Genomic DNA, 27,782 nt, shown 5'->3' on the forward strand with positions numbered 1-27,782 from the left:
CTTGCAGAAGTGTCCAGCCCACGGCTTGTACAGGCCACACTCAGCCCAGGATGTCTATGAATGTGGCCAACACAAAATCGTAAATTTACTTAAAAATTTTTTTTTTGCTTATCAGTTTTTGTTAGTGTTTGTGGGTTCAATGTGTGGCCCAAGACAACTCTTCCAGTGAGGCCAGAGATGCCAAAAGGTTGAATACCCTTGCTAGTGCCACCTTGAGGATTTGCTTTTAAGTACAGCTCCAATAAAGTCAGGGCCTAAACAGGTAGGTCCAGAATTCCAAGAAAACTCACTCAAGTTCACTTGATGCAAAGTAAAGAACATAGGGGCTCAATGGGCCCCTGCTAAGACCTAGCACCCAGTCCAGGTACACAGGGTGGTCCTGGGTAGCCTTCATTGGAACCCTGCTCACTGTGCAAAGTAAATATCGATGTAAGAAATGTGCAGTAGATTGAGCACAGGCCTGTGAATCAAAGCTCGCAGTTCGATTCCCAGTCAGGGCACATGCCTGGGTTGAAGGCCAGTTCCCATCAGGGGACACACAAGAGGCAACCATACATTGATATTTCTCTCCCTCCCACCTTCCCTTCCCCTCTAAAGATAAATAAATGAAATTTTAAAAAAAGAAAAGAAAAAAGAAATGTCCAAACCTGTAGAGAATTTTTATGAGTTTATTTGAGCGAATTGACAATCACTGGAAAGCAAAATCTCAACAGATTGGGAAAATACTCTGGAGAATGGCAGTTTTATGGCTTACTTTATATGTTACAATAAAAGGAGAGTTAGTTAGATTGGGTAAATTAAGAGGGCAGGAGAAAGCAAAGCAGAAAAATCTCTGGAACTGGAAAAAAAGTAAAATGAAGAGACACAAACTTCTCTTGGGTGACACTTAATAATTAACATTTACAGCACACAAAGATGGTATGCAGGGGATAAGATAACAATGAGGGGTTCTGTGCTCTCCAGCTCTAGTGCCTACATTGTGCCCTGAGGAAACTGGAAGAGATTACTCTGACATTTCAAAAGTATGTTATCTTAGATGCACAAAGACAACAGCCATGCTCACTTAAGTTAAACACTGACCTTTATCAAAGAAGCTGCAGGCCTAAGACATAACTACCTGCCACAACTCACTTTCAGTTAGGAATTTTTTATGTTCAGACCATCCTATGTGGTTACTTTCCGCCTCTGAATTTGTAAGATCCACCATGCAGGCCTCCTCTGAGCTTGTCAGGTTTAGTATATGGCCCTGTTTTTGGCCACATAAGGCTGCCACTGATATTCCTGTGAATAGAAGTTTTATTGTTTTTATGATTCATTCCTTGGATAGATTCACCACACAGAGTGCTATTTTAAGAAAGATCCACTTAGAATCATGTCCTTGTTGTCAAATCTAAACCTGAGTACATGGTCATCGTTGCTGCAGCCACAGTCTCACCCACAAAACCCAAGGTTCCCTCATAAGATTTCAAGGGTTTAAGGCATTATTCCCGAGCCTCATGTCCAGGGTTCAGATCTTATCTCCACCACTGGCATTACGAGGCAAGGTGCTTAAACTCTCTTGTGAAGTAGTATAGAAACTTCTCAATAAATATCAGACTCCATCATCTCAGACTGGCTGTTACCATTCCACAAAGTTTGAAGATCCTAGACGTGGAAATTGGGCAGCCTTTACCCTATTGTCTGCTAACCCCTGATTTGTGCAATATTGGGTCTATATATGAATCTACATGTTTTCTGGAGAAAAGGGGGTTGTATACAGCTTGAAGTGGTCAGGTATCCAGAAAAAAACAAAAACCCCTATCACAGATGACAATTCAAATGTTGTCAGATAGGGTTAGTTTTTGAATGAAAGAAGACTGTCTTAGGCTGACCCAGGGAATCCCACTAACTGTTGCCATAGGCCCTTTCTCTGTCTATCTTAGTCAGAGTCAGAGCCTGAGCCTTGTCAAAAAGCAAAACACCAGACCTTTGTCCTTGAGGTCTACATACCAAGTCTGCATTTATCTTTTAGGATTTCTTTTAGGCAAGATCTTTTAGGATTTCTTTAGGAAAAACCTAAAAACTTCTGAAATGTTAAGGCCTGCCCTTAGACCACCCTGGTGGGATGGGCAGGCTGTATAGACCAGTGTTCCACAAATTGTACCATGCACACAAAACTCATGGAGATCTTATTAAAATTCAGATTCTGACTCAGAAACCCTGAGGTAGATGCTAAGATTCTATATTTTCCACAAGCTCTTGGATAATACCAGCTACTGGCCTGTGAGCCTCATTTTAAACAGAAAGCTAGAGCATGCTGGCCCCACTCAACAAGCTCCCAGGAGCTAATCTGTGGGCCTCTTGACACCTCCTCTCCTGATACCCTCTCCCAAGTCCCTGCTTCCTGATGGCCACTTATCTCCTGAGTCCCCTCAGCCCAGCACACAGACCCTCCAGCTCACTGGTAGATACCAGCATCACTGTGATGATGAAGAGCAGCTTTGAATTTGACATGAAAGGGAAACCTCCATATCTGTAGCTTCTTGTTCCCTGGGCTCTGTGTACTGAGGTAATGGTTGCATTAGAACATGAGGTTTGGAATCACATCAGGGGAGAGTCCCCAAACACACAGCCCAGGTATGGGAGGGCTGGGACTAGTTCCCGGCTCTGTCTGGGAGCTGAGCTCAGTGGGCAGAGCCATCCTTACTGCTCCTTCTAGGCAGCCTGTGTGAAAGTACACCTTGGATGTCCAGGAAGCACCAGTTGGATCCAAACCCACCATCCAAGCTGAGTCTTTTCAGTGGGGAGAAATGACGGCAGAGACTTTAACCTCTAGGACAGTGGCAGGGGGGACCTCCCCATTCTCAGAGGGGTCCTGGGAATGTCTGGGAGTATTAGGACCAGGAAGCTGTCCTTTGGATTGGGGCCCTATCTGGGGCTGTTTGTGAACAGGAAGTGCTGGAGCTTGAAGAAGCCCATTACACAGCAGGGAGTTTGGTCGGAGATGGTCTGCCTGCCTGGAAGCAGCACAGTCTGGATGGAAATGGCAGAGTCATGTGTGGCTATGGGTGGCAAGTGTCAGGGGGGAATGCATTCGGGCATGGGTGGTTCTGGGGACCCTCCTCAAGGAGACTGAGAGCAGCAGGGAGCTGTCTAGAGGTCTGAGCAAGTGGGCAACCTGGTTAGTTTGTGACCTATAGTCAGGTGTGGAGATTAGAGGCATGAGTCAGGTCAGGCAGAGGCTTAGTGGAGTGGGGCGTAGCTGCATGGAGAAGGTGACAGGAGACCTGTGAGGATGAGGAGAGGGGACATAACTGGGGAGGGATATCGTGTCCTGGCTTCTCTGAAAGAAGTTCTGATGATCCCCCAACCCCTAGCTGAGCTCCTGGGCAAATGTGAGCAGGGTGCTGAGAAGGGTTGAGATTGGAGCTCTGGGAGTGGAGCCTTGGCGGGAGAACTGGTCTGAGAGCTGGATGGCTCAGGAGTGAATTCAGTGGGGGGCTTTGAGCAGGGATTCTCTGGATCCCTGATCTGTTTCCCTGTTTTAAAGTCCATGACTGGACCTGTGGGTTTTCCCCAGAGTCTGGGTAGTCCCTGGTGTGGGCAGAGGAAAGGTAGGGCCTTTGGGACAGCCTGGCCCACATCAGAGCTTCTGGGATGGGTATGGGGTGCCCAGCTCAGATGGACCCAGTTATGGGTTTTTCTTTCAAGGGGTACATGTGGGTTTGGGGCTGCCTTGCATTTGATGAGAGCAGAACATTCAGACGACAGGTATTTCTTCTCTATGGAAAAAGTGGTTGGCAAGTGTCTGGAGGGTGGCCCATCTGGAATTTCCAGGGCTCCTGGCCTTCCTCATTCAGTCAATGGAACTCAGAAGCTTTCTCAACCACCTGAAACAGAGACAAAAACAGGAGCCTTCCCCACCCCACACCAGCCTTTCAGTTTACAAAGGTCCTGCCACTCAGGATGTCACCGTGCCTTTCCTGAGTGCTCACAGAACAGGAATTAGTGTTCCACATCTGAAGAAAATAAGGCACTGAGTGGAGAAATGACTTGCCCAAGATAATGCAACTAGTCAGGGCAGGCCTGGAATTTCAATGGAGGTTGGTCTAAACCCCATGATGTCAATTTGTCTCAGAACTAGTCTTGGCAGGGCAGATTCAATACCACCTGGCCATGCTATGCTCTGTTCATCTCACCATTCAGGCAGAGGCCTCCTTTTTAAAAAAATTTATTTTTATTTTTAATTTTATTTTTAGAGAGAGGGAAAGAGAGGAGAAAGAAGGGGAAAGAGACATCAGTGTGTGAGAGAAATATGGACTGGCTGCCTCTTGCACTCCCCCAACCGTGGTATGACCTGCAACAACCTTTTGGTTTGCGGGATGATGCCCAACCCATTGAGCCACACCAGTCAGGGCAGGCAGAGGCCTCTTTTTGTGAGTGTCCAAAGCAGACTCAATTATCTTGGTGGTCTGTGGATTAACGGGCTTCCTGATGTCAGGAGCTGGTTCAGGCACTCAGCAGTTCTTTGAGCACCTATGTGCCTACATCCATTCTCTGCACCTGGAATATAGCAGTAAACAAAAATAGTCTTGCCTTCATGAGGGTTCTAGATTTTGACTTGGAATAAGAGTTCTACTTCCTTATGGTTGCAAGACTTGGATGAGGAAATCTCAACCCAAATCTGTTGACTCATCTGAAAAAGCAGATATTGAAAGGGTAGAAACAGACCTCCTTCAAAAGGTGGTAGAAGTATGAGGGATCCCTGGTGCCCCTGGAAATCACCAAACAGTATTCCCAACCTCTTCCCACAAACCCAATTAAAGGAACCGGGCCCAGAAAAACACCATGAGTTACCCAAAGTAACACACCAGTATCCCTGGCAGAGAGGGGACTCAACCCAAGCTCCTTCCTGCCCCTTAGACAGTTGACTACCTCTCTGCTCAGGGGATCCCACATTGGTCTGGAACAAAGTGATCATAACAGGAGTTGAGGTAACAGGTAGTGGGCAGTGTGTAGGCTTATCTTCCACCCCAGACCTGGAGACAAGTTGGGGAAAGCTAAGCAAGTGGGACCATCTGTGGGGATGTGGCCACCTAGGCTGGCTCCGGGCTCAAAAATAACCAGACCAGGCTTGGGTGCCACTGGCTCATTAGAGAAAACTGCTTAATGGTTTAGGAATATGTACGCCCTGGCTCTGCTAAGTTTCCATAAAGACAACTTTCCATGTTTTAAAAAATAGATTTGATATAAAGATTTATATATTCATAAACAGATAATGTGAAAATTCTCAAATACAAATGGCATCTTTGGGCTGGTTTAAGCCCTCTCCACTCCTAATAGTCCAGGCCAATAGGGCTGTGAGGACCCCTGAGGCCCCACACCTGGAAGCCCTTTCGGAGAAGAGTAACTGAATTCAATATGAATTGGGAGCTTCTTCCAGCTCCAGCTCTACTGGAGCTTGTGCCTTTGGGATCAAAACCCATCTGGGAGGACTGGGAACCTTCTCTCTGAGGAAGAATCAGGATATGTGTTCCTTGCCCCCCTGAGTCCAAGTCCCATAACCATAATACATCAACTTCCTTCTCGTTCTCCCTCAGCCCATGTCACATCAGCCTCATCCACACCACAGACTACCTTCCTCCAGGCCTGAGCTGCCATGACACTTCCAGGCTCTCCTTTCGATGCCCCATCTCCCACACCCTTGGCCCCTTACCCCACCTACTCCTATTTTTAGGTAATTTATTTAAAAAAGATTTAAGTGTTCCCTTGCCCCAGAGGCTGCTAGGAGAAAAAATGGAAACAAGTCTTGTTTCCTGTCTCAGATAGTTGCCCCATCTTCTCTCACCCTATCACAGGACTAAAACCTACAGATGTAGAAAGGCCCCAGCCTGATGGGTCACTACAGAGTAGGGACCTCACAAGGCATGGAGTCAATAACACACTGTTGGCCAGGCCCTGAGCACTAGCATTTGTGTAAAGTTGAGGGCCAGAAAACATCTCTTTTGGAGCCTATAGGAAATAGCCCAGGAAGTTGGGGGAAGAAAGTCACAGGCCAAGGGGTGGGGAAAGAACTCATTCTTGCTAGAGGGTACTATGAGCAAGAGATTAGCCTGGAGTGGAGCCAGTTCTCAGGAATGTCCAAATGGGTCATTGGTCATTTGTGGCATTGTAAGAGAACAAAAAGGGTAGGATCAGTAAGTGGGGGGAGGATAGGAAGGGGATAGCCTGAAAAGAGGTACTCCTGGGGAATAAGCAAGTACAGGAAAGAAACCAAGGTAGAGCTGTGAAGGTCTTGGACATCTGGGTCAAGTGTGGACAACATTCCAAGTACCCAAGGGCACCCTGGAAGGTGTTGGGGATGGGGTGGGGAGTGGCAGGGCCGGGAATGACCTTTCACAATTGACACTTAAGGCAACAGCAGGATAGCTTGGGGCAGTGAAGGCTAGAAGCCCAGGAGCCAAGGTCAATGAGATGTCCAGGTGAGAGGATGAGCCTGTTGGGAGTGGAGGGCATAGCACTGTGGAGCCCACAGCACTGTGGTAATGTGTGGAGAAAAAGTGAGGAGCCCAAAGTGAGCCCCAATTTCTAGGCTAAACCTCTAGAGTGAGGCTGCTCCAGGCATGGAGGATGAGGTAGCAAGAGATCCACTCAGCCCAGTATTTGACATCTTGGAATTTTGAAGGGGAGGAAGCAAAGTGTTTCCTTGATTTTTAAGTAAAGCAAGAAGTTACCAGTGAGAAGAAACCTCCTGGTCCCAGGCTAGACCCACTGTTCTTTCCCCCTTCTAAGCCAAACTGTGCAGGGTATCAGGCCTCCTAGCCTACAGGCAGAGAGGGAGAGAGGAGGAGATGGCTCACATTCCAAGGTAACAAATAAACCCATCGCCAGCCAGCTACCTGTTCCAGTGCCTATGCTGGATCCCTTTGCCAGCCAAGGATACCCATATGAAGGACAGGTAGAGGGGCCTCTCTCCTTCCCTAAGCTCTGTGAGGCTGGTGGGTAGAGTAGTCTGGCAGTTACCTGTGCTCTCAGCTAGAACTAGGGCTGCAAGTCAATCACAGGAGTGCAGGCCTACACCTCTGCTACAAGACCCTTTGCATGTACCCCCACCTTCCCAAAGCAGCAGGTGGGGCTTCATAAGAATTATCTTCCAGCTGGAGACCAAGTTCAATGCCCAGCCCTGCCCAAATATTAGTCCCTAGCAAAGAGGTCATGGGGCTGGAGAATCTTTGCCCTTGGCCTCAATGGAACCCTCTTTAGGGAACCCCTCAGTGACAGGTACTTTCTACTTTGCAGGTGGAACCCAGGCACTGAAATGGAGTAGCCAGGAAGACACCAACCCTCAATGCCAGCAATTGGGCCCCATCCATAAGTAAAGCCACTGAGGACAGAATGCAGGCAGCTTTCTTGCTCCCTGCTCCCACTCCACCCCAGCTAACAATGAGCTGATTCCCCTCAGTGTAGAGCCCTGGCCCAACCAGACCAACATCCCTTCTCTCCAGAACCAGGCTCAGAGATTCCATGGCTGCCTCCCTGTTGGAAAGGGAGTCACTGACCCAGCATGTCTCAGACTCAGCCATCCATGTCTCACCAGACTGCTGGAGGGCTACTACAAAAGGCCTGCCTTCTTGCTCTGCAGCCAATCCTGCCTGAGAGAGGGGGCAACACAGACCAAAGTGCTTGGAGCAGGAGGTAAGGGAAATCTGAGCTGGAATGCCACAGTCTGCCTTGGGGACCAAGACTGAGCCTGGGGTGCTACCTGGACTCTGATAAGCTTTGAGCTACCTCTCTATGATATGGCCAACCCCATGGCCCTAACAGCAGTTTATTTCCAAAGGTCCCACAACAAGGGGCCAAAAGGGCTGGACTGGGCTGACATGGAGGAACTGGGATTGGTTCAGGAAGTTCACCTAAATCCAATCCCTGCAATCTTCTGAGCTACACAACAGAATCCAGTGTTACTTCAAAGACTCCAATAATCTCGGTCTCGGCCTGCCTTCTTACCTAAGTACCTTGAGCACATTGAGGCTACTGAGGACAGGTGGGCCTAGAGTGGGTGAAACAGCCCAATCCAGAACTACCAAGGCTTTATCTTTTTTGTTTGAGAAACTCTATAAGACAGACTAGGAATGGTGGGAGAGCTGATGCTGTAAACATGACAGGAAAGATTTCTGCACATAGGTAAGACTGGGTCCTGAGGGACACTCTCAGACCTGATCCTCAAGGATGCAAGATTTTATTTTTCCCTTAAATATCCAGGTTCTATCTCATTTCCCCTACCCCCAAGTTTCTGAGACCCTGGTACTGAAGAATAAGCTAGTTTTGCAACCTGAGTGACAAAACTTTGGGCCCTAAGCAAGCAAACAGTACCCATTTGGATATTGACCCTACACTTTTGTGGATGAAAACAAGAAGCTACGTGGAAAACCAGAAAACTTGAGAGGTCTTGCTAAGGCAGCAAGCTGGACTCCATGGGGTCTATGAGCTTAGAGTTGGCAGTGAAAAATAAGTTTCTTTGCCTGGAAAGAGTTAGGACTTCCCTGGGACTATGGTCAGAAACCAGCCTATTGGGCTGGTTGCTCTTGCTCTCTGCAGCTGCATATTGAGGCCCTGGAATGACCTGAGCACAACCCACATTCCTGGAAAGCAGCAACCTGCTGCCACAGCTTTAGGAGATACAAGGTGTGAAATGGTCAGAACTAGTATGTATAGAACTGAGGAAGCACATTCCTGGCCACTCCACAGCTGCAGTCCACACTTATGAGCCTGGGCCTGTCCTAGGACAAGAATAACATGGAGAGAACAGCTGCTGACTGGCAGGATGGGCCCCACACTGTACCCTGTACCAATAGGCCTCTTGCCACAAGAATCCTATTTCTCCCTTCCATGGGGTAGCTTTTCTATCAAGCATCCAGGCCATGCGATGAATAATTCCAGGACTTTATCAAGCTTCTCTAGAATCACCGGTACCATAGAGGGCCAACTCTGAAGGGTTGGGCTTGGCAGACCAGAGAGAGGAGATGGAGAGGCCCCTGCCTGCCTGCCTGTTTGCCTGCCCTGTACCCCAGTCAGCACCCACAGCCCCAACTTTCTCCAATGTCCTTGCTATCCAGCTGGATGTGGTCGGTGCTCTTCTCACTGAGCAGAGGACCCCCATGCCTCATGACCAGCTCAGTGGCTACCCTCATGAAGGCCTCTTCCACGTTGCTTGAGTCCTTGGCAGACGTCTCAATGGCACACAGGATGTCGTAGTGCTCTGCTAGGCTCTGTGCCTCAGCCAAAGGGACCTCTCGGAGCGCACCAAGGTCTGACTTGTTCCCTGCAGGGAAAGGTCACGAGCAACTTGGTGAGGCCAATTGGTGTAAGGAAACCCCTTTCCTACTTGGAAAGCCAAACTGAGAAATCCAGTTGTGTAGAGTAATCTATCTTTTTTAAAAAGAAAGCCTGAAGGGAGCAGAGATTAAGGAAAAATGGAAAAAGTACTCATGGACTGGGACAACAGTGTCATGATTGTTGGGGGCGGGGAGAATAAAGGGACTAAATGGTAATGGGGAAAAATACAATGAAGATAAAAAGATTAAATCAAATAAATAAATAAACCTTTTTATTTTCAAGCTGTTATTCTATCCTTTAGTTTCTCATTAAAAAAAATCTTTCTCAAAGGCTTATATATCTTATTACTTCTTTCTAAGAAGTAAAAGCAGTAAAGTTTAAGTTAAAGAATATGATACTTTAAAGCTAGAAGAAAACCTAGGTAGAAACTCTGGCTTCCTATCACTTAGGGAAGTCACTTCATCTGAGTCTCAATTTCCTTGTCTGTGATGCTATTTTCAGCAGAGTAGATTAAATGACAACAAATATGAAAATAATTGGCACTTGGTAGGTACTCTATAAATGTGGAAGAAATCTGGTACTGCTAAATTTTTTGTTAAAATTTCATTATGCTTATTGCTTACTGTCTCCTATTTTCCTTTGAAGTATTTTTATTCTCTGTAAGACTGTGGTTTTTGGTTATTTTGCTTTTCTAATGATAAGAAGACAGACTACCACTTTACCTGAGAATATACCTTTGGCTTCTCCTAGAGGGGTGAGATATTTCAGTACATTCCAAATCATGTGGTAAACTGCTCCTTGACCCAATCACTAACAGAATTTTTTAAAGTTTCTAAGTGGTTGACTTTTGTAATGTGATTATAAAGAGAACAAAAAAAGACAAACAACTGTCTATAAATACCTAAAATTTCTTTGGTAACTTTAAATGATGCAGCAACCAATTTCAATGTGTAAAACATCCTAATTTCAATAAACTAAAAACAAAAAACAAAAAAAACACACACTGTTTATGAAAAATTATAAATCTAAATATAGCTACTTGATTTTATTCAGGATATGTCCATATTTTTAGATGTGAAAGTGATATTGTTTTTATATATTTTTATCTTTTATTGATTAATGGTAGAATATTTACAGATGAAAAAGTAGGAATTAGAAATTACCTGAAAAATAATATAAGGGAGGGAAGGGATGAGGGTGGAGATGAAGTAGGGCATAAGTTTCTAAGTGTTGAAGTTGGGTAATCGGTATCTGAGGTTTATTACGCTATTTTATTTTTGTACTTATGTAAAATACTCGATAATAAAATTATGTATTTTAATGTCCTGGACAAAAGGAAGTATAATGCTGTAAAAGGAAAGCTCTGTTACTGCCCAAGTAACAGTCAAGCTTTGCTGAGTACTTCTACACCCCAGTTCAGGAAGGCTATGGAAGGCAGGTATGGAACCAAATGCCACGCTTTTCCCAGCTGGAGGCACATCCTGGCCCCATCCATACAATCTCTGAAAACTCAGCCTGACTGTTGGGGTGAGGACCCCAGGGGCCACACAAATGGTCCAAAGCTTCTTGAGCCCAGGTCTGGGAAGTTTATGTAGGAGGAAAAGGGAAAGTGCTGCATCCCTCTGCAGCACCAGCAACATGGTTGTCACAGGCATAACCTGGGAACTTGTTAGAAATGTACATTCAATAGGCCCCATCTAGACCTCCTGAATCAGATGCTCTGAAGATGGTTCCCAGCATCTTTTAGGCTTTGGAGGCATGCAAACATTTAAGGAGCTTTGCTCCACAGAATTACAATTAGTAGAACTGAACTCAAATCTCACATGTATTTGTATATGCTCAGGCTATGTGAACTGGGGGAAAGTATTCACTTCTCTCAGCCTCAGCTCCATGCTTTGACAAGTAAGGAGTAGCTAGATTATAGGAACTAAATCCAAAGACATCTGTGAAAATTTAACCAGTGTTAACCACTGTGTGGACATGCACACTACAAAGCAAATGTTAGCTTCCTTTCTTCCTTTGTTTAATTCCAATTTTGAATATAACTTTACAAGTGATTAGCAGAATCAGAATTTGCAAGATCATGGTTCAAGTTCTAGCTCCATTCCCACCAGAACAAGCTCAGTCCCTCTCTGCATTCTGGCTTGCCCTATGCTTAAAAAGGAGAGAGAAACAGATGGGATCTGTGGCCCCAAGGAACCCTGCCCACCCCCACCCCACTCCCCCCAGCTCACCAATCAGCAGCTGCACAATATTGGAGCCTGCATACTTCCTCACGTCCTCGATCCAATGAGGCACTGACAGGAAGGAGCTTCTCTTGGTGATGTCATAAGCAAGAATGGCCCCGTTGGCACTGCGGTAGTAGCTCTGAGTAATGGTGCGGAATCGCTCCTGGCCAGCTGTGTCCCAGATCTGCAGCTAAAAAAATAGGGAGCTTCCCATGAACCTGGTAATATGGCTTAACATGGGGGACAGAGAGGGCAACCCCCCACACCCATTCTGAAAGTGATGGTTCCAAATGGCAAGCCATCAGCCCACACCTTGAATGGAATCACACAGAAGGTCTAGAAGGTGGACAAAGAGTGAGAGAGTGGGGCCTTCTGAGCCCTTAGAAAGTAACTCAGCGGTACCCTGGCTGGGTGACTAGGTTGGCTGGAGCATCATCCCATATACCAAAAGGCGGCATTCAATTCCTGGTCAGGGCACATACCTAGATTGTGGGTTTGATCCCCAGTCAAGGAGTGTAAAGGAGGCAACCAATTGATGTCTGTCTCTCTGTCTCTCTCCACTACTCTCTCTCTATCCTCCCTCTACTCTCCTTCCCCTCTTGAAAGAAAGAAAGAAGAAAAAAAATAAAAGAGAAGAAAAAAAAAAAAACTCTGGCCCAACTTCAAGGATGACAGGAGGATGCAAAGGGAATGTGGGCAGCCCCATCTCTGCCCTCTAGAGTCTCCAGGAAAGAAAGGTGGTGAGGAAAAGAAAGGTGGTGAGGGAACAAGGAATGTACTCTGTATTGCAACAGCAACTTCACTCGAACCAGGGTCCTCTGCATGCCCTCTCTCCTAAACACTGGGCTTGCTATGAACCAGAAGGGCTCCAGGAGCTCATAGTCAGGTAAGCTGGGTCCAGGTATGCCATGATGCTGGCTATATGGATGTCAAGTTTCTTTACCTCTCTGTGATTATAAATGTACTGCTATACCTGACCATGTGTAAGGCTCCCTCAGACCTACGGTTTTCTACTTTTGCCTCAGCAACACACATGAAGATGCTCACAACCTGGTGGTAAAAAGGCCTGGGTTGTGGCAATGAGGGCCTAGGGAAAGCAAAAGGCAGAGCTCTGCCAGGGGCCTTTACCATCAGCTGACTCAGACTGGCCTTAGGCAAGAAGGCTGGGGTCTTTTCCCACCCATGTGCCCACTTAACGAACACCCTTTAGTGCCCACTACCCAGCCTTCATGGATATTGACCATGGAGAAGCAGGAGCTTCCCTGGCTTTCCATAGAAGCAGCAATATGGCAGAATATACATGAGATAGAGCATGAGAAGGGGCTGGAGCAAGGGCAGATCTGGACCTACACTGTGCCCAAGCTAGGAGGCCTCCCACTCCAGGAAGGAGATCACCAGCTCTAGGACTGGGAGAGAGAGATCGTGAACAAGTATCAGAGCATGCAGGTACAGGGCTCTCAAAAGCTCAGGGATTGCCTTCTTTGCTCTATAAATCATAGGTTCTCAGGGCTCTCTGAGGATGAACACAAACCTTTGGTGCACACTGAGCTACAGGTCTATCCATCTTCCTTCACTGGTACAAGCACTGTCAGTGGCCCTCTATCTAGTTTTCAAGGTGTCTGAAGTCCCCTAGTCTGTCTGGGGTGGAAACACACACCTCAGAATCCTCAGTGAGTTCCTGAAGTCAAGAATAATGACCCTTGCACTGTGGAGGTGACAACTTTTCTCCCAGACCCCACCAAGAAAAGTCCGAGATTTAACAACTTCTAAACCACAACATGCCAATTAGAATCCTCCAGTCCTGAGACTTCCTATTTATTCCTCAGTTGTAAGAGGCTTCAAGGAAACCAGGCTCCATACTCCATAGCTCATGGTATTTCCTAGCTTATGCATGGGTTAAAGTAAAAGGTGTGAACTCTGGCACTACATTGTACAAACCTGGGATCCAAATGACCAAGAACTCATCTCCATACCCCAGAAGAGAGTATATAACACTAAAGACAGAGGCCAAACAAACATGGGGAAAAAGCAACTTGGAGGAAATATAAATTATGCAAAAGCAAAAACCTCAAAAACAATCATCAGTAGTTTCACAGATAGGAAAGATCTATGAAACAATAATAAAACACTTCTTTTAAAGCAGAGGGAGCATTCAGAAAGAAATAAAAAGAGCTCCTGAAAATTAAATATATAACATAAATGAAAAATACAACATAAGGGTTAGGAGATAAAGAAATCCCTCCAGAGTAAAGAAAAAATACAAAGAAAGAGAAAAGAACATTATAAAATCAGCCTAGGAGGAACAATTTGCAATAATAAGAGGTCTGGAGAGGGAGGAGTAAAATCAAAGAAATACTTCAGGAAAATCCCTCAGAAATGATTTTAAAGGCCCATTAAACATTCACAAAATGCAGGAAAACAGACCATACAAAACACATGAATGAGTGAATTCCAGAACAACAGGAAAGAAGACCCTAAAAACTTCTAGAGAGTAAAAACAGGTTTCAAGGTTTCAAGCAAAAGGTTCCCATGACATTAGATATACAATCAAACAATGCCCAAAATTACAAGGGAAAATTATTTCCAACCTAGAATTCTCTACTCAGTCTATCAGTCAGGTGCAATGGTTTATTAAGGCATTTTCAGGCATGCAAGCCTCAAAAAATTTCCCTTTCTGTCACCCTTTTTCAGGAAACTATGGAAGGTTCCTGTACCTAAAAAAAAAATCAACCAATATTAAGAAAATGTAGGCTCCTGAGAACAGAAAATTCAACTCAAAAGAGAGATAAAGGGAATCTCTTAAGACAGTGGTAGAGGGAAATCCCAAGATAACAACCAAGCACTGAACATGAACGTTAACCCATCCAGACCTCAGGGCACCAGGGCAACTTCCAGCTCTGGCATAGCAATCAACAGCAGACAAGCTTTCACTCCATAAACAACCATTAGACTGAAAAAAAATAGGAGAAGCTGCCATTTTCAGGATGTAAACAAGTGCAAAACTGTAATCCTCAAAGAAGGAAAACTCATGAAATGTATCTCATGATCACAACTCTCTGAAAGGGCAGTTTCCTAACCACAGGACAGTGGAATGGAATCTAAGCAGAGCATGGAGGAACAATGCGGGGTTGGGAAGGCTGAAAAGTCTATGTGAAGGTGTGCCCAGTGAGGACAGATACACAGGATAAGACTACCAGAATCTTGCCAGAGAGCGGCTCCTACAGGATTAAGAAGAGCAGTGCTAAGGAATGCTGAAGTTTCAACCCAGCCACAGTGATGAGACCTCGTTAGCACATTGTTAATGAACCAAATATTAAGCTGAGACTTCAGGAAGGCTGTACCCTTTGAGTGAAGACCCTGACTAGAGGAAGGCCTCCATAAATCTGCCCTAACAAAGCCTAAAACCAAGACTGGACATAAGTCTCAGGTTTGGAGACTGAGTTCTATAAAGTAATAGAGGCAAAGAAACATCCTTGAACACAAACAAAACAAAAACCAACATACATGGGTTCAAGGTAATCAGCCAGTAACTGAAATGACTACTAAGAAGAAGATAACAGAATACAGGGTCCCTACAAGATATCAACCACTATCTCCAGTATACAATCAAAAATTGCTAAACAGGAAAAATCTGACCATGGGAGTACTCACCTACTCCCATGACCACATCAAAATTACAACTAAATTATAGAACAATCAATCTGGATAACCATCTGAAGAGTAGCTGAAGAGAAGTCCAATAACTAAGGATATAAATAAGAAGGCACAACAAGGTTGGTAGGAATGGCAGAGACATGAAGTGGGCTGGCCTCAAACCCACCTGCTGCAGTTGAGAATCCTGAGATATATCTCAGCTGCACAGGTCACCCCTAATAAGGGAGGGGGTCTCAGCCCCATGTGGAGCTCCCCAACCAGTGCCCTTGGCAAAGAAGCCCATATAACAACTGGCTATGAAAATCAGCAGGGATTCTGTCCACCTGGGGAAATGTAATGCTGTTGGAAATGCAGGCAGCATCCTCTTAAAGACCCAACCCAAAAACTCGCACTCTAGGCACTCACCCTGGGCTCCAGGCAGAGGGATGGTGGCACAGGGGATGCCAGAGTCATACAGGGAGAGACACAGTCATGTGGCTTTGGGACAAGGCCTGGAGGGACAGCCTCCAAAGTTCATGTGGTGAGTCCTCTTACTGCATGGCCCAGGGAGCGCCATCTTTCCTGGTTTAAGCCCTCTCCACACAGGACAGTGGCCTGATAAACTACACTGGCTCCACCCTGGCTCAGACCCCACCCTAACCAGCATGCACACAGCCAGAGAAACTGTCAGCAACAACCAACCTAGGCCTGTGATTCTTGAAAAACTCTTTCAAGGAATTCCAGTCAAGCTCAGGGAGTGCCAGAGACAATAGGGAGAAACTGAGCTTTGTGGCTTTAAGGCAAGGGTCATCTTTTATCAGTAACGACTACAGCCTAGGCCTGCTTTGCAATCTTTCTTAAGAAACCAGCCAGGAATTTCCGTCAATCTTGAGGGGTGCTAGAGACACACAGGGAGAAACTGAGTTGTCTGGTTTCAGGGCAAGAGTTGTCTTCTCTCACAACCTTCAGGTACCACATTTGCTGTGTTAATCCCTCCCTCCACAGAGACAAATCAATAATCTGATTTAGCCTGATGAACTCTACTAGCTCCATCCTGACAACTTCCTGAGACCCCACCCCACATCAAAGGTACCAAGGCCCTAGGCAAGTGACAACTAGCTTTGGTGTACCCTGAGACTTTTGCTGAGTGGCCTCAAGGTTCTAATACACCAAGAGAGCACACATAACCCACACAAGCTCAGGGAGTGCCAGAGACAAACAGGGAGAAACTGAGTTTTGTGGTTTTAAGGCAAGGGTCATCTTTTATCCGGGAGTACCCAGCTCAGGTGATCAGAGACTGTATGACTGGGCCCCACAGGACATCAACCACATTAAGGCCATCCTACCAAGAGTAGTAGACATAGCAGATCTCTGTTATACACTGAAACAAACACAGAGAGACAGCCAAATGGGAGACAAACATGCACCAAAACAAAGAACAAGAGAAATATCCAGGGAAAAAAAAGCTAAATGAAATAGAGGAAAACAAAACAGTGGTTATAAGGATGCCCAAAGAACTTAAGAAAATTTCAACCATATAAAAAGCACACAGAAGCCATTTTAAAAAAATCAGAAATAAAGAATACCAGAACATAAAGGAAGAATACACTAGGAGTCAACAGCAGTTATATGAACCAGAGGATCAAATCAGCAATTTGAAAGACAAGGTAACAGAAAACACACAATCAGAGCAGTAAAGAGAAAAAGAGAGAAAGTAATTGAGAACCTATTTGAAGAAATAATGACTGAAAATTTGTCTAATATGGTGAAGGAAAATATCACACAAGTCTAGGAAGCTCAGAAAGTCCCAAACAAAATGAAGCTGAAGAGGCCCACCCCAAAACACATCATAATTAAAATGGCAAAGGTTTAAGACAAAGAGAGAATCTTAAAAGTCACAAGAGAAAGATAGTCACCTATAAGGGAGCTCCCATAAGACTGTCAGCAGATTTCTTAATAGGAACTTTTCAGGCCTGAAGGGACTGGAACAAAATATTCAAAGTGATGAAAAGCAAACACCTACAATCAAGACTACCCTACCCAGTGGGGCTATCACTTAAAATTGAAGAAGAAATAAAGTGCTTACCAGGCAAGAAAAGCTCAAGTAGTTTATCACCACCAAACGAGTGTTACTAAAATTTTAAGGGAATTCTTTAATAAGAAGAATGGGGAAAAAAAGAACATAAATGTGAATAATAAATTGGCAATGACTATGTACCTATCACTAATCACTTTAAATGTAAAAGTATTAAATGCTCTAGTCAAAAGACATAGGGTAGCTGAATGGATAGGGAAAAAAGGCCCAAATATATACTGTATACAAGAGACCCACTTCAGACTGAAAGACAGACAAACTAGAGGTGAAAAAAGATAATTCCTGCAAATGAAAAAAAAAGCTGGCATAGCCAAACCTATTTCACTCATATAGATTTTAACAGAAAGGCTATTTAAAAAGACAAAGAATAATATATAATGATAAAAGGATCAATGCAACAAGAGGATATATATAACCTTTGTAAACATTTATGCACTCAACATAGGAGCACATAAAAATATAAAGTAAATATTGATGAACACAGGGAGAAATTAATAGCAATACAGTCACAGTAGGAGACTTTAACACCCCATTAACATCACTGCATAGATCTTCCAAACAGAACCAACAAGGAAACACCAGTCTTAAATGACACAAAAGACCAAATGGATTTAATTGATAATGTTAATTGATAACATTTCAACTGAAAGCAAACGAATATATATTCTTTTCAAGAGTTCACAGGGAGTTCAGGAAGATGGCAGCATTGCACATGGGAGCTGTGCCCACTTAACTCATGCACCCAACTGGTACACCTAGCCGATCTTCTGAAGAACAGAGTGAACAGCCAACAGAATCCCAGCTGATATAAAGTTTGGAAGCCAAAGTGCAGAGCATGCTTAAAAACAGGCGGTAAGGAGATCTTATAGGCTGATGGGGAGGTCTCCAGGCCTTGTGCAGAGAATGCAGCTGCCAACAGGAGCTTTGGAGGAGGGTGGGGTTCAGCAATAGCAACCTAGCAAACTGCCTCTCTCCCAGAGTGGGGAAGTCCCACCCCCATGCCAGGAGAGACTTGAATGGGTAAAGTTGCTGGGGAGATAAAAAGGCAGCAAGTGACACACAACCAGCAGCATACCCCAGCTGGGGCAGCAGTTGCTGGTTGGGACAGTACCAGAGAATTTGGGGAGCTGGGTAACACCTGGAGCTGAGGGGGAAGAGATGGGCTGTGACTGGCCTGTGACCCAGACAGACTCTGGACTGGTCAGAGTTAAGACTGTGTGGAATTCCAGGCAGTGGCTAAGAGTCGAAGTGGCACCCAAGAGGACTTTTTTCAAAAGGGGAACTGAGCTGCCAAGCAGGGACCTCAGATACACAGCAGCCAAGCTGGTGAAGAGGGAGAAGTGTGTGTGCAATTTGCTCCCACTCAGGGAGCCTCAAATTGATCAAAGAAGGGCAGCAGGGACTCAGAGAGGCAGCAGCGCCCAGAGAGATTTTTTTTCAAAAGGAGAACTAAACTACTGTGCAGGGATCTTGTGCCCATGCAGCAGCCAGGCCAGCAGAAGGAGGAGTATGGGTGCTATTTGCTCCCACTTAGTGCACCTCACAGACTGAGCAAAGGGGTGCAAAAGGAGGTGGATTACTGGTGCTGGTGCAGTACAAATGCAGAGTGAACAGTAAAGGCCACAGAGTGCTCTGAGGGCGTGGGCAGGAAACTGGGCACCTGTGATTACTACTGTAGTCCACAATGAGCCACCATCCCTGCAGAACCACAGGAAAGGAAAAAAAATGGAGCACTGTCTGCCTTTGACTGCGAGATCCAGGAAGATGTCCAAAACCAGCAGGGCAGGTTTAAAATCAGCAGGTTTTTTGTTTTGTTTTCTTTTGTTTTGCTTTGTTTTTTCAAGAATGAGACAATATGACCTGGAGCTGTGAGAAAACCAGAGACAGATTCAGAAAGAAGTCAGAAGGCAAACAGAAACAGCTGAGACAAATTTCACTTTGCTCTCCTTCAGAACCTGCATTTTTTAGTTCTCCTTTTTGTTTATTCAAGGTTTTTGTTTTGTATGTTTACTTTTATTATTTAATTTTTTTATTCTCCCTTTCACATTGCATTTTAAATTTTCTTCTTTCACTTCACTCATATTCCAAAACAAAGTACTCTTAGTTTTTTATTCTTTTTAATCAGGCTATATACTTCTTATCATACTATTTTTATTCCAAATCCTACACAGCACCCTTTGCCACCTTCCTAAGCTTTATTATGGTCATGGTTAACTTTATTTTCTCTCATACTACACCAAGTTTCTATCTCTTACTCTCACTATTGCTCCTCCACCTAACCTTGCATAAGCACTCTTCTTTCTTAAGTCAGTTCACATTCTTTTTCCCCTCAAATAAGTCTTATTTCTTTTCCACCTTAAATAAACAGTGGCTAGTAGGGTAAAATACTACAGTTATTGCTGTACTTCTCCAAAGGAAGTCCTACTTGTTCTCTACTTGTTTGTACTCTAAGTCCCATAGAATACTCTGCCACTGCCTTACTCATTTCACCTTCGCCCTGCCCCAATAAGTGAGGGATTTTATTTCATTGTTTTCTCTCTCCCTTCTTTTTTCTATTTTCCCCCTCTCTGAACCTGAGCTTTACTCCTTATTCTTACTAGTTTTTTCCCCCATCCCCCCAAAATCATTTTTTCTTTACTGTAGATATCTCATAATCATTTTTCACTTTTCTACAATATTCTTATTGCCATTCTACCTTTATTAAACTTTATACAGCTGTTGTTGCTATATCGACTCTGCTGCGGGTTTTCTGCAGGTTTGCTTCTGTTGGTCCTTTGAAAATTAGAAATTGAAAATTGCTCCTTTTCAATTTTACTTCACACCTCACAGAATATTTTTGCCCCTTCTAACCCCATTGTTTCCATCACCATTTCATGTTTTACTTACGTTGTAAATTGTGCTCTCTCCCTTTCTTTGCCTCGGTTCTCTCCTAACTCTTACCAATTCTCCTCCATCTTACTACACAACAAAATTTTCCTCACTTTTAGTCATCTCATGTTCCCTTTGTCATATCTTATAATATCTGCAATCTCTCTTCACCTTTATTAATCTTAGGTCAACAGCAGTAGAGACTGCTGATGTTGCAGGGGGGTTCTTTTTCCTGCATAGGTTTGGTTGTCTGGTAATACTGCTTTGTTTACCAGAAAAAAAGACTCGTACCTGTACAACAGCATACAAGACAAGGTGGGAGTTGCAAATACCAGTAAATCCGTTGGAGGGGAGAAGCTACCAACAGGTAAAGCCCAAGTACAACAAGAAAGCCCACACAAATGGAAAAAAGAGCAACTGCAGAATATCCAGACAAGGAGATAAAAGAGACTACACCACTGATTTGTACGGGACCCCTACCACACTTGTTCACCTCAAGAAGACAGCTGGCACAGCAGAGCACCTGGAATCATAGAAACAAACAAAAAAGGTCACCTAAAATGGGGATACAAAGAAAGAATCTGTAATCAAAAGGAATGGAAGACCACCACCAGAAGAGCTAAATGAAATAGAGGTAAGCAAACTATCAGATATAGAATTCAAAATAATGGTTATAAGGATGCTCAAGGAACTTAGTGACAACTTACAAGGAACCAGGTGGGAACTACAACAGCATTCGACAAGGAATAGAAACTATAGGAGAGATAGTTTCTATTTCTCAAGAACCAGGGAGATATGAAGAATACAATATCTGAAATGAAAAATACACTAGAAAGAATTCCAATCAGGCTGGATGAACCACGGGACTGAATTAGTGAGCTGGAAGACAAGGTAGAAAGAAATACCTAGATAGAGCAGCTACATGAAAAAAAAGACTCAAATAATATGAAGATTGCTTAAGGAAACTGCAGGACAACATGAAATAGCACATTCAAACCATAGGGATACCAAAAGGAGAAGAAAAAGAGCAAGGGATAGAAACCTCTTGGAAAAAATAATGACAGAAAACATCCTTAACCTAGAGAGGGCAAAAGCCATACATGTTCAAGAAGCACAGAGGGTCCCAATCAAGATAAACCCAAAGACCTGCTGTAAGACATATCATAATTAAAATGTCAAATTTTAAAGACAGATTATCTTAAAGGCAACAAGGGAGAAACACAAAGTAACAGACAAGAGCCCGGATAAAGCTAGCAGCTGATTTCTCATCAGAAACAACACAGGCCAGGAGGGAATGGCTAGAAACATCACAAGTAATGAAAAGCAAAGACCTGCAACCAAGACCACTCTACCGGCAATGTTCCCAATTCAAATGGAAGAAGAAATAAGGAGTTTCCCAGACAAAGGAGGTTAAAGGAATATACCTCCACCAGACTAGCACTGCAAGCAAGATATGCTCAAGGGACTGATTTAAGAAGAGGAAGAAAAAGAATGAGAGAGAAACACAGGTACAAAGGGGTAGAAATGAATAAGTACCTATCAAAAATAACCTTAAATGTAAATGAATTAAATGGTCTGATCAAAAGACATAGGGTAGCTGAATGGATAGGAAACAAGACCTACAAATATGCTGCCTACAAGAGACTCACCTCAGAACAAAAGACCTACACAGGCTGAAAGTGAAGGTTTGGGAAGAAATATTCCAAGGAAATGGACTGGAAAAAAAAGTCAGGGTAGCTATACTTATATCAGAAAAAATACACTTCAAAACAAAGGCTATAAAAGAGACACAGAAGGATGTTTCATAAAACACAAGGGAAGAATCAATCAAGGGATATAAATATTAATAATATATAAGTACCCAAAAAAGGATCACCTCAAAAACCAAGGAAAATCTTGGAGGACTTCAGGAAAGATATGGACAGCATACACTTATACTAGGTGGTTTTAACACCCCACTACCAAAAATGGATAGATCTTCCAATCAAAATATCAACCAGAATATTTCAACAATGAACAATGTCCTAGATGGACTTAACTGATATATAGATCTTCTATATGATATATAGATCTTCTTTCTCCATGATATATAGATCTTCTTTCATCCCAAAGAAGCAAAACATTCTTTTCAAATGCACATGGAACATTTTCAAACATACACCACATGACGGAACACAAAACAAGCCTCAACAAATTCAAAAAAACTGAAATCATATCAGGCATTTTCTCAGACCACAAGGGCATGAAACCAGAAACCAACCTCAAGGAAAAAACTCAAAAACACTCAAATTCATGGAGATTAAATAGCATCCAATTAAACAATGAATGGGTTAATAATGAAAAGGAAGAAATCAAAAGTTTCTGGAAACAAATGAAAATAAACATACCATAGTCCAAACCTATGGAACACAGCAAAGGCAGTCCTAAGAGGAAAGTACACGGTGACACAGGCCTACTTAAAAAAGATAGAAATATTTCACATAAACAATCTAACCCTACATCTACAACAACTGGGGAAACAACAACAAAGCCCAGAGCAAGTAGAAACAAGAAAATAACCAAAAACAGAGCAGAATTAAATGACATAAGAGACTAAAAGAAAAATGCAAAGAATCAATAAATCCAGGAGCTGGTTCTTTGAAAAGATAAACAAAATCAACAAGCAGTGTGACTCATCAGGAATAAAAGGGAGAGTCATCAAGAAAAAAAAGCAGACTCATCAAGAAAAAAAGGGAGAGGACCCAAATAAATAAAATAGATTGAAAGAGGACAGATCAGAATTAATACCACAGAAATACAAAGGATTATAAGAAATTACTATGAATAAATATATGCCAAGAAATTTTAATACCTGGGTGAAATGGACAAATTTCTAAAAAAAAATAGTCTTCCAAGAAGAAGCAGAAAGCCTGAACAGACTAATAACAGCTGGTGAAACTGAATCAGTAATCTAAAAAACTCCCAGCACACAACAGCCCTGGATTGGACAGTTTCACAGGAGAATTTTAAAAACCACTTAAGGAAGAGCTAACCCCTAATCTTCTCAGACTATTCTTTTTTTTTTTTTTTTAAAGATTTTATTTATTTAGAGGGGAAGGGAAGGAGAGAGGGAGAGAAACATCAATGTATGGTTGCCTTTCGTGCGTCCCCTGCTGGGATCTGGCCTGCAGGGAACCTGCCTGCAACCCTGGCATGTGCCCTGACAGGGAATCGAACCGCGATTGTCTGGTTCGCAGGCCCGTGCTCAATCCACTGAGCTACACCAGCTAGGTTCTCAGACTATTCTTAAAAATCCAAGAAGAGAGAACACTCCCAAACTCTTTTTATGAAGCCAGGATCATCCTAATTCCCAAACCAGATAAAAACACAACAAAAAAAGAAAACTACAGGAAAATACCACTGATAAACATAGAGGCTAAAATTCTCAACAAAATACTGGCAAACCACAACCAACAATACATTAAAAAGATCATATACCATGATCACGTGGGACTCATCCCAGGAATGCAAGGATGAGACAATATTCACAAATCAATAAACAGAATACATGACATAAACAAAATAAAAGACAAAAATCACATGATCATAACAATGATGTAGAAAAAGCATTTGACAAGGTACAGCACCCATTTATAATAAAAACAACTCAGCAAAGTAGGAGTAGGGGGGAAAACTCAACACAATAAAAGCCATATATAAGAAAGCTGCAATCAACATCACACTCAATGGGCAAATACTAAAAGCTTTCCCACTAAGATCAAGAACAAGACAAGGACGTCCACTTTCACCATTTTTATTCAACACAGTATTGGACATCCTAGCCACAGCGATCAGACAAGAAAAAGAAATAAAAGGCATCCAAATTGGAAAGGAGGATACAAAAGTGTCATTGTTTTCTGATGACATGAAAGTGTACATAGAACACCCTATACACTCCAATAAAAAATCACTCGACGTAATAAGTGAATTTTGCAAAACAGCAGGAAACAAAGTCGATATGCAGAAATTGAAGACATTTTGAACACCAACAATGAAATATCAGAATCAGAAATTAGGGGGAAAATCCCACTTGATATAGCAACAAGAAAAATAAGAAACCTAGGAATAAACCTAACCAAGAAGGTAAAAGTTCTGTACTCAGAAAACTACAGAACACTAGAGAAAGAAGTTAAGAAATACACTAATAAATGAAAACATATACCATCTTCATGAATTGGAAGAATTAACATCAAAATGTCCATACTACCCAAAGCAATTTATAGATTCAACACAATCCCTATTTAAATACAATGACAAATTTCACAGATATAGAACAAACATTTCAAAAATTTATATGGCACCATAAATGACCCCAAAAAGATGCAGCCATTTTGAGGAAGGAGAACAAAGTAAGGAGAAACACAATACCTGTTAACAAACTATACTACAACACCACTTTAATCAAAACAGTCTGGTACTGCAATAAGAGCACACACATATAGATCACTAAAATGGAACAGAGAACACAGAAATAAACCCAAGTCTCTATTGTCAATTAGTATTTGACAAAGGGAAAAGGATCATAAAGTGGAGTAAAAAAAGCCTCTTCAACAAATGGTGCTGGGAGATCTGGAGGCTACATGCAAAAAAAAAAAAAATGAAACTCAACAACCAACTTACACCATACACAAAAATAAAGTGAAGGCTGGGTAAAGAACTTAAAGATCAGTTGGAACACCATAAAATTCCTAGAAAAGATCTAGGGAAGAAAGTATCAGATACTCCACACATATGTCCACTGGAGCAACGGACATAAAGGAAAGAATAAACAAATGGGACTTCATCAAATTAAAAAACTTATACATTGCTGCCCTGGCTGGTGTTGCTCAGTGGATTGAGCATGGGCCTACAAACCAAAGGGTTGCTGGTTCGATTCCCAGTTGGGACACATGCCTGGGTTGTCGGCCAGGTCCTCAGTAGAGAACACATGAGAGGCAACCACACACTGATATTTCTCTCCCTCTCTTTGTCCTTCCCCTTTTTCTAAAAATAAATAATAAAATAAATAAAACTAAAAAAAAAAAGCTTATACATTGCTAAAAAAAAAAAATCAGCAAAGTGAAAATCGAACCAAACACATGGGAAAATATATTTGCCAATAATACCTTAGACAACGGTTTGATCTCCAAAATATAATGGGCAAAGGACCTGAACAGACACTTCTCCAAGGTTAACATACAGAAGGCCCAGAGACATATGGAAGGATGCTCAGCATCATTAGCCATCAGAGGGATGAAAATTAAAACCACAATGAGATACCACTTAACACCAGCCAGAATGGCCATCATAAACAAATCAACAAACAACCAGTGCTGGAGAGGTTGTAGAGAAAAGTATATTGTCAGTGGGAGTGCAGACTGGTGCAGCCATGAAAAACGACATGAAATTTCCTTAGAAAACTAGAAATGGAGCCCTGGCTGGTGTAGCTCAGTGGATTGAGCTCGGGCCTGCAAACCACACAATCGCTATTCGATTCCCAGTCAGGGCACATGCCTGGGTTGCAGGCCAGTTCCCAGCAGAGGACTCACAAGAGGCAACCATACATTGATATTTCTCTCCTTCTCTCCTTCCCTTCCTCTCTAAAGATAAATAAATAAAATCTTTAAAAAAAAAGAAAAGAAAACTAGAAATGGAACTGCCTTTTGACCCAGCAATTACACTGCTAGGATTATATCCTAAGAATCCCGAAATAGCAATTCAAATGAACCTATGCAACTCAATGTTCACAGCAGTGCAATTTACAATAGCCAAGTGCTAGAAACAGACTGAGGTTCCATCACTAAATGAGTGATCAAAATACTGTGGTACATTTACAAAATGGAACACTATGCAGCAGAAAGAAAGAAGGGGCTCCTTCCCTTTGCGACAGCATGGACACAACTAGAGACCATTAAGTAAAATAAGACAGCTGGTGAAAGACAAATACTGTATCATCTCACCTTTAAGTGGAACCTAATCAACAAAACAAATAAGCAAACAAAATATAAACAGAGACACTGAAATTAACAACAATATGACAGTAACAAGTGAGGGACATGGGAGGGGATAATGGGGAGAAGGGGGAAGGGTTTCAGGAACAACTATGAAGGACACATTGACAAAACAAAGGTGGGGTGTAATCAGGGGAGGATGGTGCAGTGGCTGGGGTGGGGGGCAATGGGGAGGAGGGGTAAATGCAGACAACTGTACTTCAACAACAGTAAAATAATTTTTTAAAAAAAGAACTGGAGAGCATTATGCTAGGTGAAATAAGCCAGGCAGTAAAAGATGAATACCATATGATCTCACGTATAAGTGGAAACTAATAAACAAACCAAGCAAGCAAAATATAACCAAAGACATTGAAATGAAGAACGAACTGACAGTGACCAAAGGGGTGGCAGGAGGGGAATAAAAGGGGAAAAATGGGAATGGTTACCAAGGAACATACATAAAGGACCCATGGACAAAGACAACAGGTGCCAGGGGGTAAAACTGAGCGTGGGAGGTGTGTGTAAGTGGGGCAGGGGAGATTGGTGGGCAGAAAATGGGGACAAGTGTAGTTGAAGAACAATAAATTTTTTTAATTTTAAAAAGAGTACATGGAAAATTATCCATGATATACCACATGTGAGAACACAAAACAAGTCTCAATAAATTTAGGAAGATTAATATCATATCAAGAACATGCTCTGGCCAAAAGTTTACCAGTTTGATTCCCAGTCACGGCACATGCCTGAGCTGCAGGCCAGGTCCCAATTAGAGGCATGCAAGAGGGAGCCGTTTCTTGTTTCCCTCACACAATGATATTTTTCTCCCTCTCTTTTTCCCTCCCTTCTCTTAAAATAAATAAATAAAATCTTTATTTATTTATAAAAACAAAAAAGAATTTGCTCTAACAATAATGGTATGAAACTAGAAATCAATTACAAGAAAAATACTGAAAAACACAAAAAAACACATCCAGGCTAAATAACATGCTACTAACAATGAATGGGTTAACTTAAATGAGATCTGGGAAGAAATATAAAGGTACTTTGAGATAAATATATATAAAAATGTTAAAAATTATAAAATGTAACTAAATGCCCTAAAATCCATGGGACACAACAAAAGCAGTCCTAAGAGGGAAATTCATAACAATATAGGTCTACCTCAGGATGTAAGAATATCTCAAACAAACAATTCAACCTTGCAACTAAAGTACCTAGGAAAAAAACAACCAAAGAACAAATAAAATAATAAAGGCAGAAAAATATTGAGTAAATAACAATACAAAAGATCAATAAAACCAAGTGCTAGAAAAGATAAGTCTGATAAACCTTTCAGTAGACTTATCAGGATAAAAATGGAGAGAAACCAAATTATTTATTTATATTATTTATATTAGAAATGAAAGAGGAGAAGTAAACCAACACCACAGAAATACAAAGGATTTTAAGAAAATATTAATAAACGACAAGCTGGACAATCTAGAGTAAATAAATTCCTAGAAAAAAAAAAGATTGGAGGAACTTCCAGCCAAGATGGAGGCATAGATAGACACACTGTGCATCCTCGCACAATCGAAATAAAGACAACAAAAATTTAGAAACAAAAAAAACAACCTGAACTGACAGAAAATT

The 27,782-nt window shown here is 42.6% G+C and overlaps 1 protein-coding gene across 5 annotated transcripts in view; it reads right to left on the minus strand.

The window, feature by feature from the left end:
• RAB43 (RAB43, member RAS oncogene family) overlaps positions 1-27,782 on the minus strand; it is an 84,239-nt gene that overhangs the window by 34,667 nt on the left and 21,790 nt on the right. Inside the window, exons 2-4 of one of the 5 annotated variants that reach the window (XM_037141023.2) lie at positions 11,550-11,733; positions 9,165-9,301; positions 655-3,869 (exon numbers count right to left, since the gene is read on the minus strand). In XM_037141023.2, coding sequence (XP_036996918.1) covers positions 3,840-3,869; positions 9,165-9,301; positions 11,550-11,733 — 351 coding nt within the window. In that variant the 3' untranslated portion in view covers positions 655-3,839. The other 4 variants (XM_037141027.2, XM_037141017.2, XM_037141009.2 and 1 more) reach the window with 4 other exon arrangements.

The sequence above is a fragment of the Artibeus jamaicensis genome, unplaced genomic scaffold (assembly GCF_021234435.1).
Source record: "Artibeus jamaicensis isolate MK-2021 breed Jamaican fruit bat unplaced genomic scaffold, CSHL_Jam_final contig_558, whole genome shotgun sequence".
Classification (NCBI taxonomy): domain Eukaryota; kingdom Metazoa; phylum Chordata; class Mammalia; order Chiroptera; family Phyllostomidae; genus Artibeus; species Artibeus jamaicensis.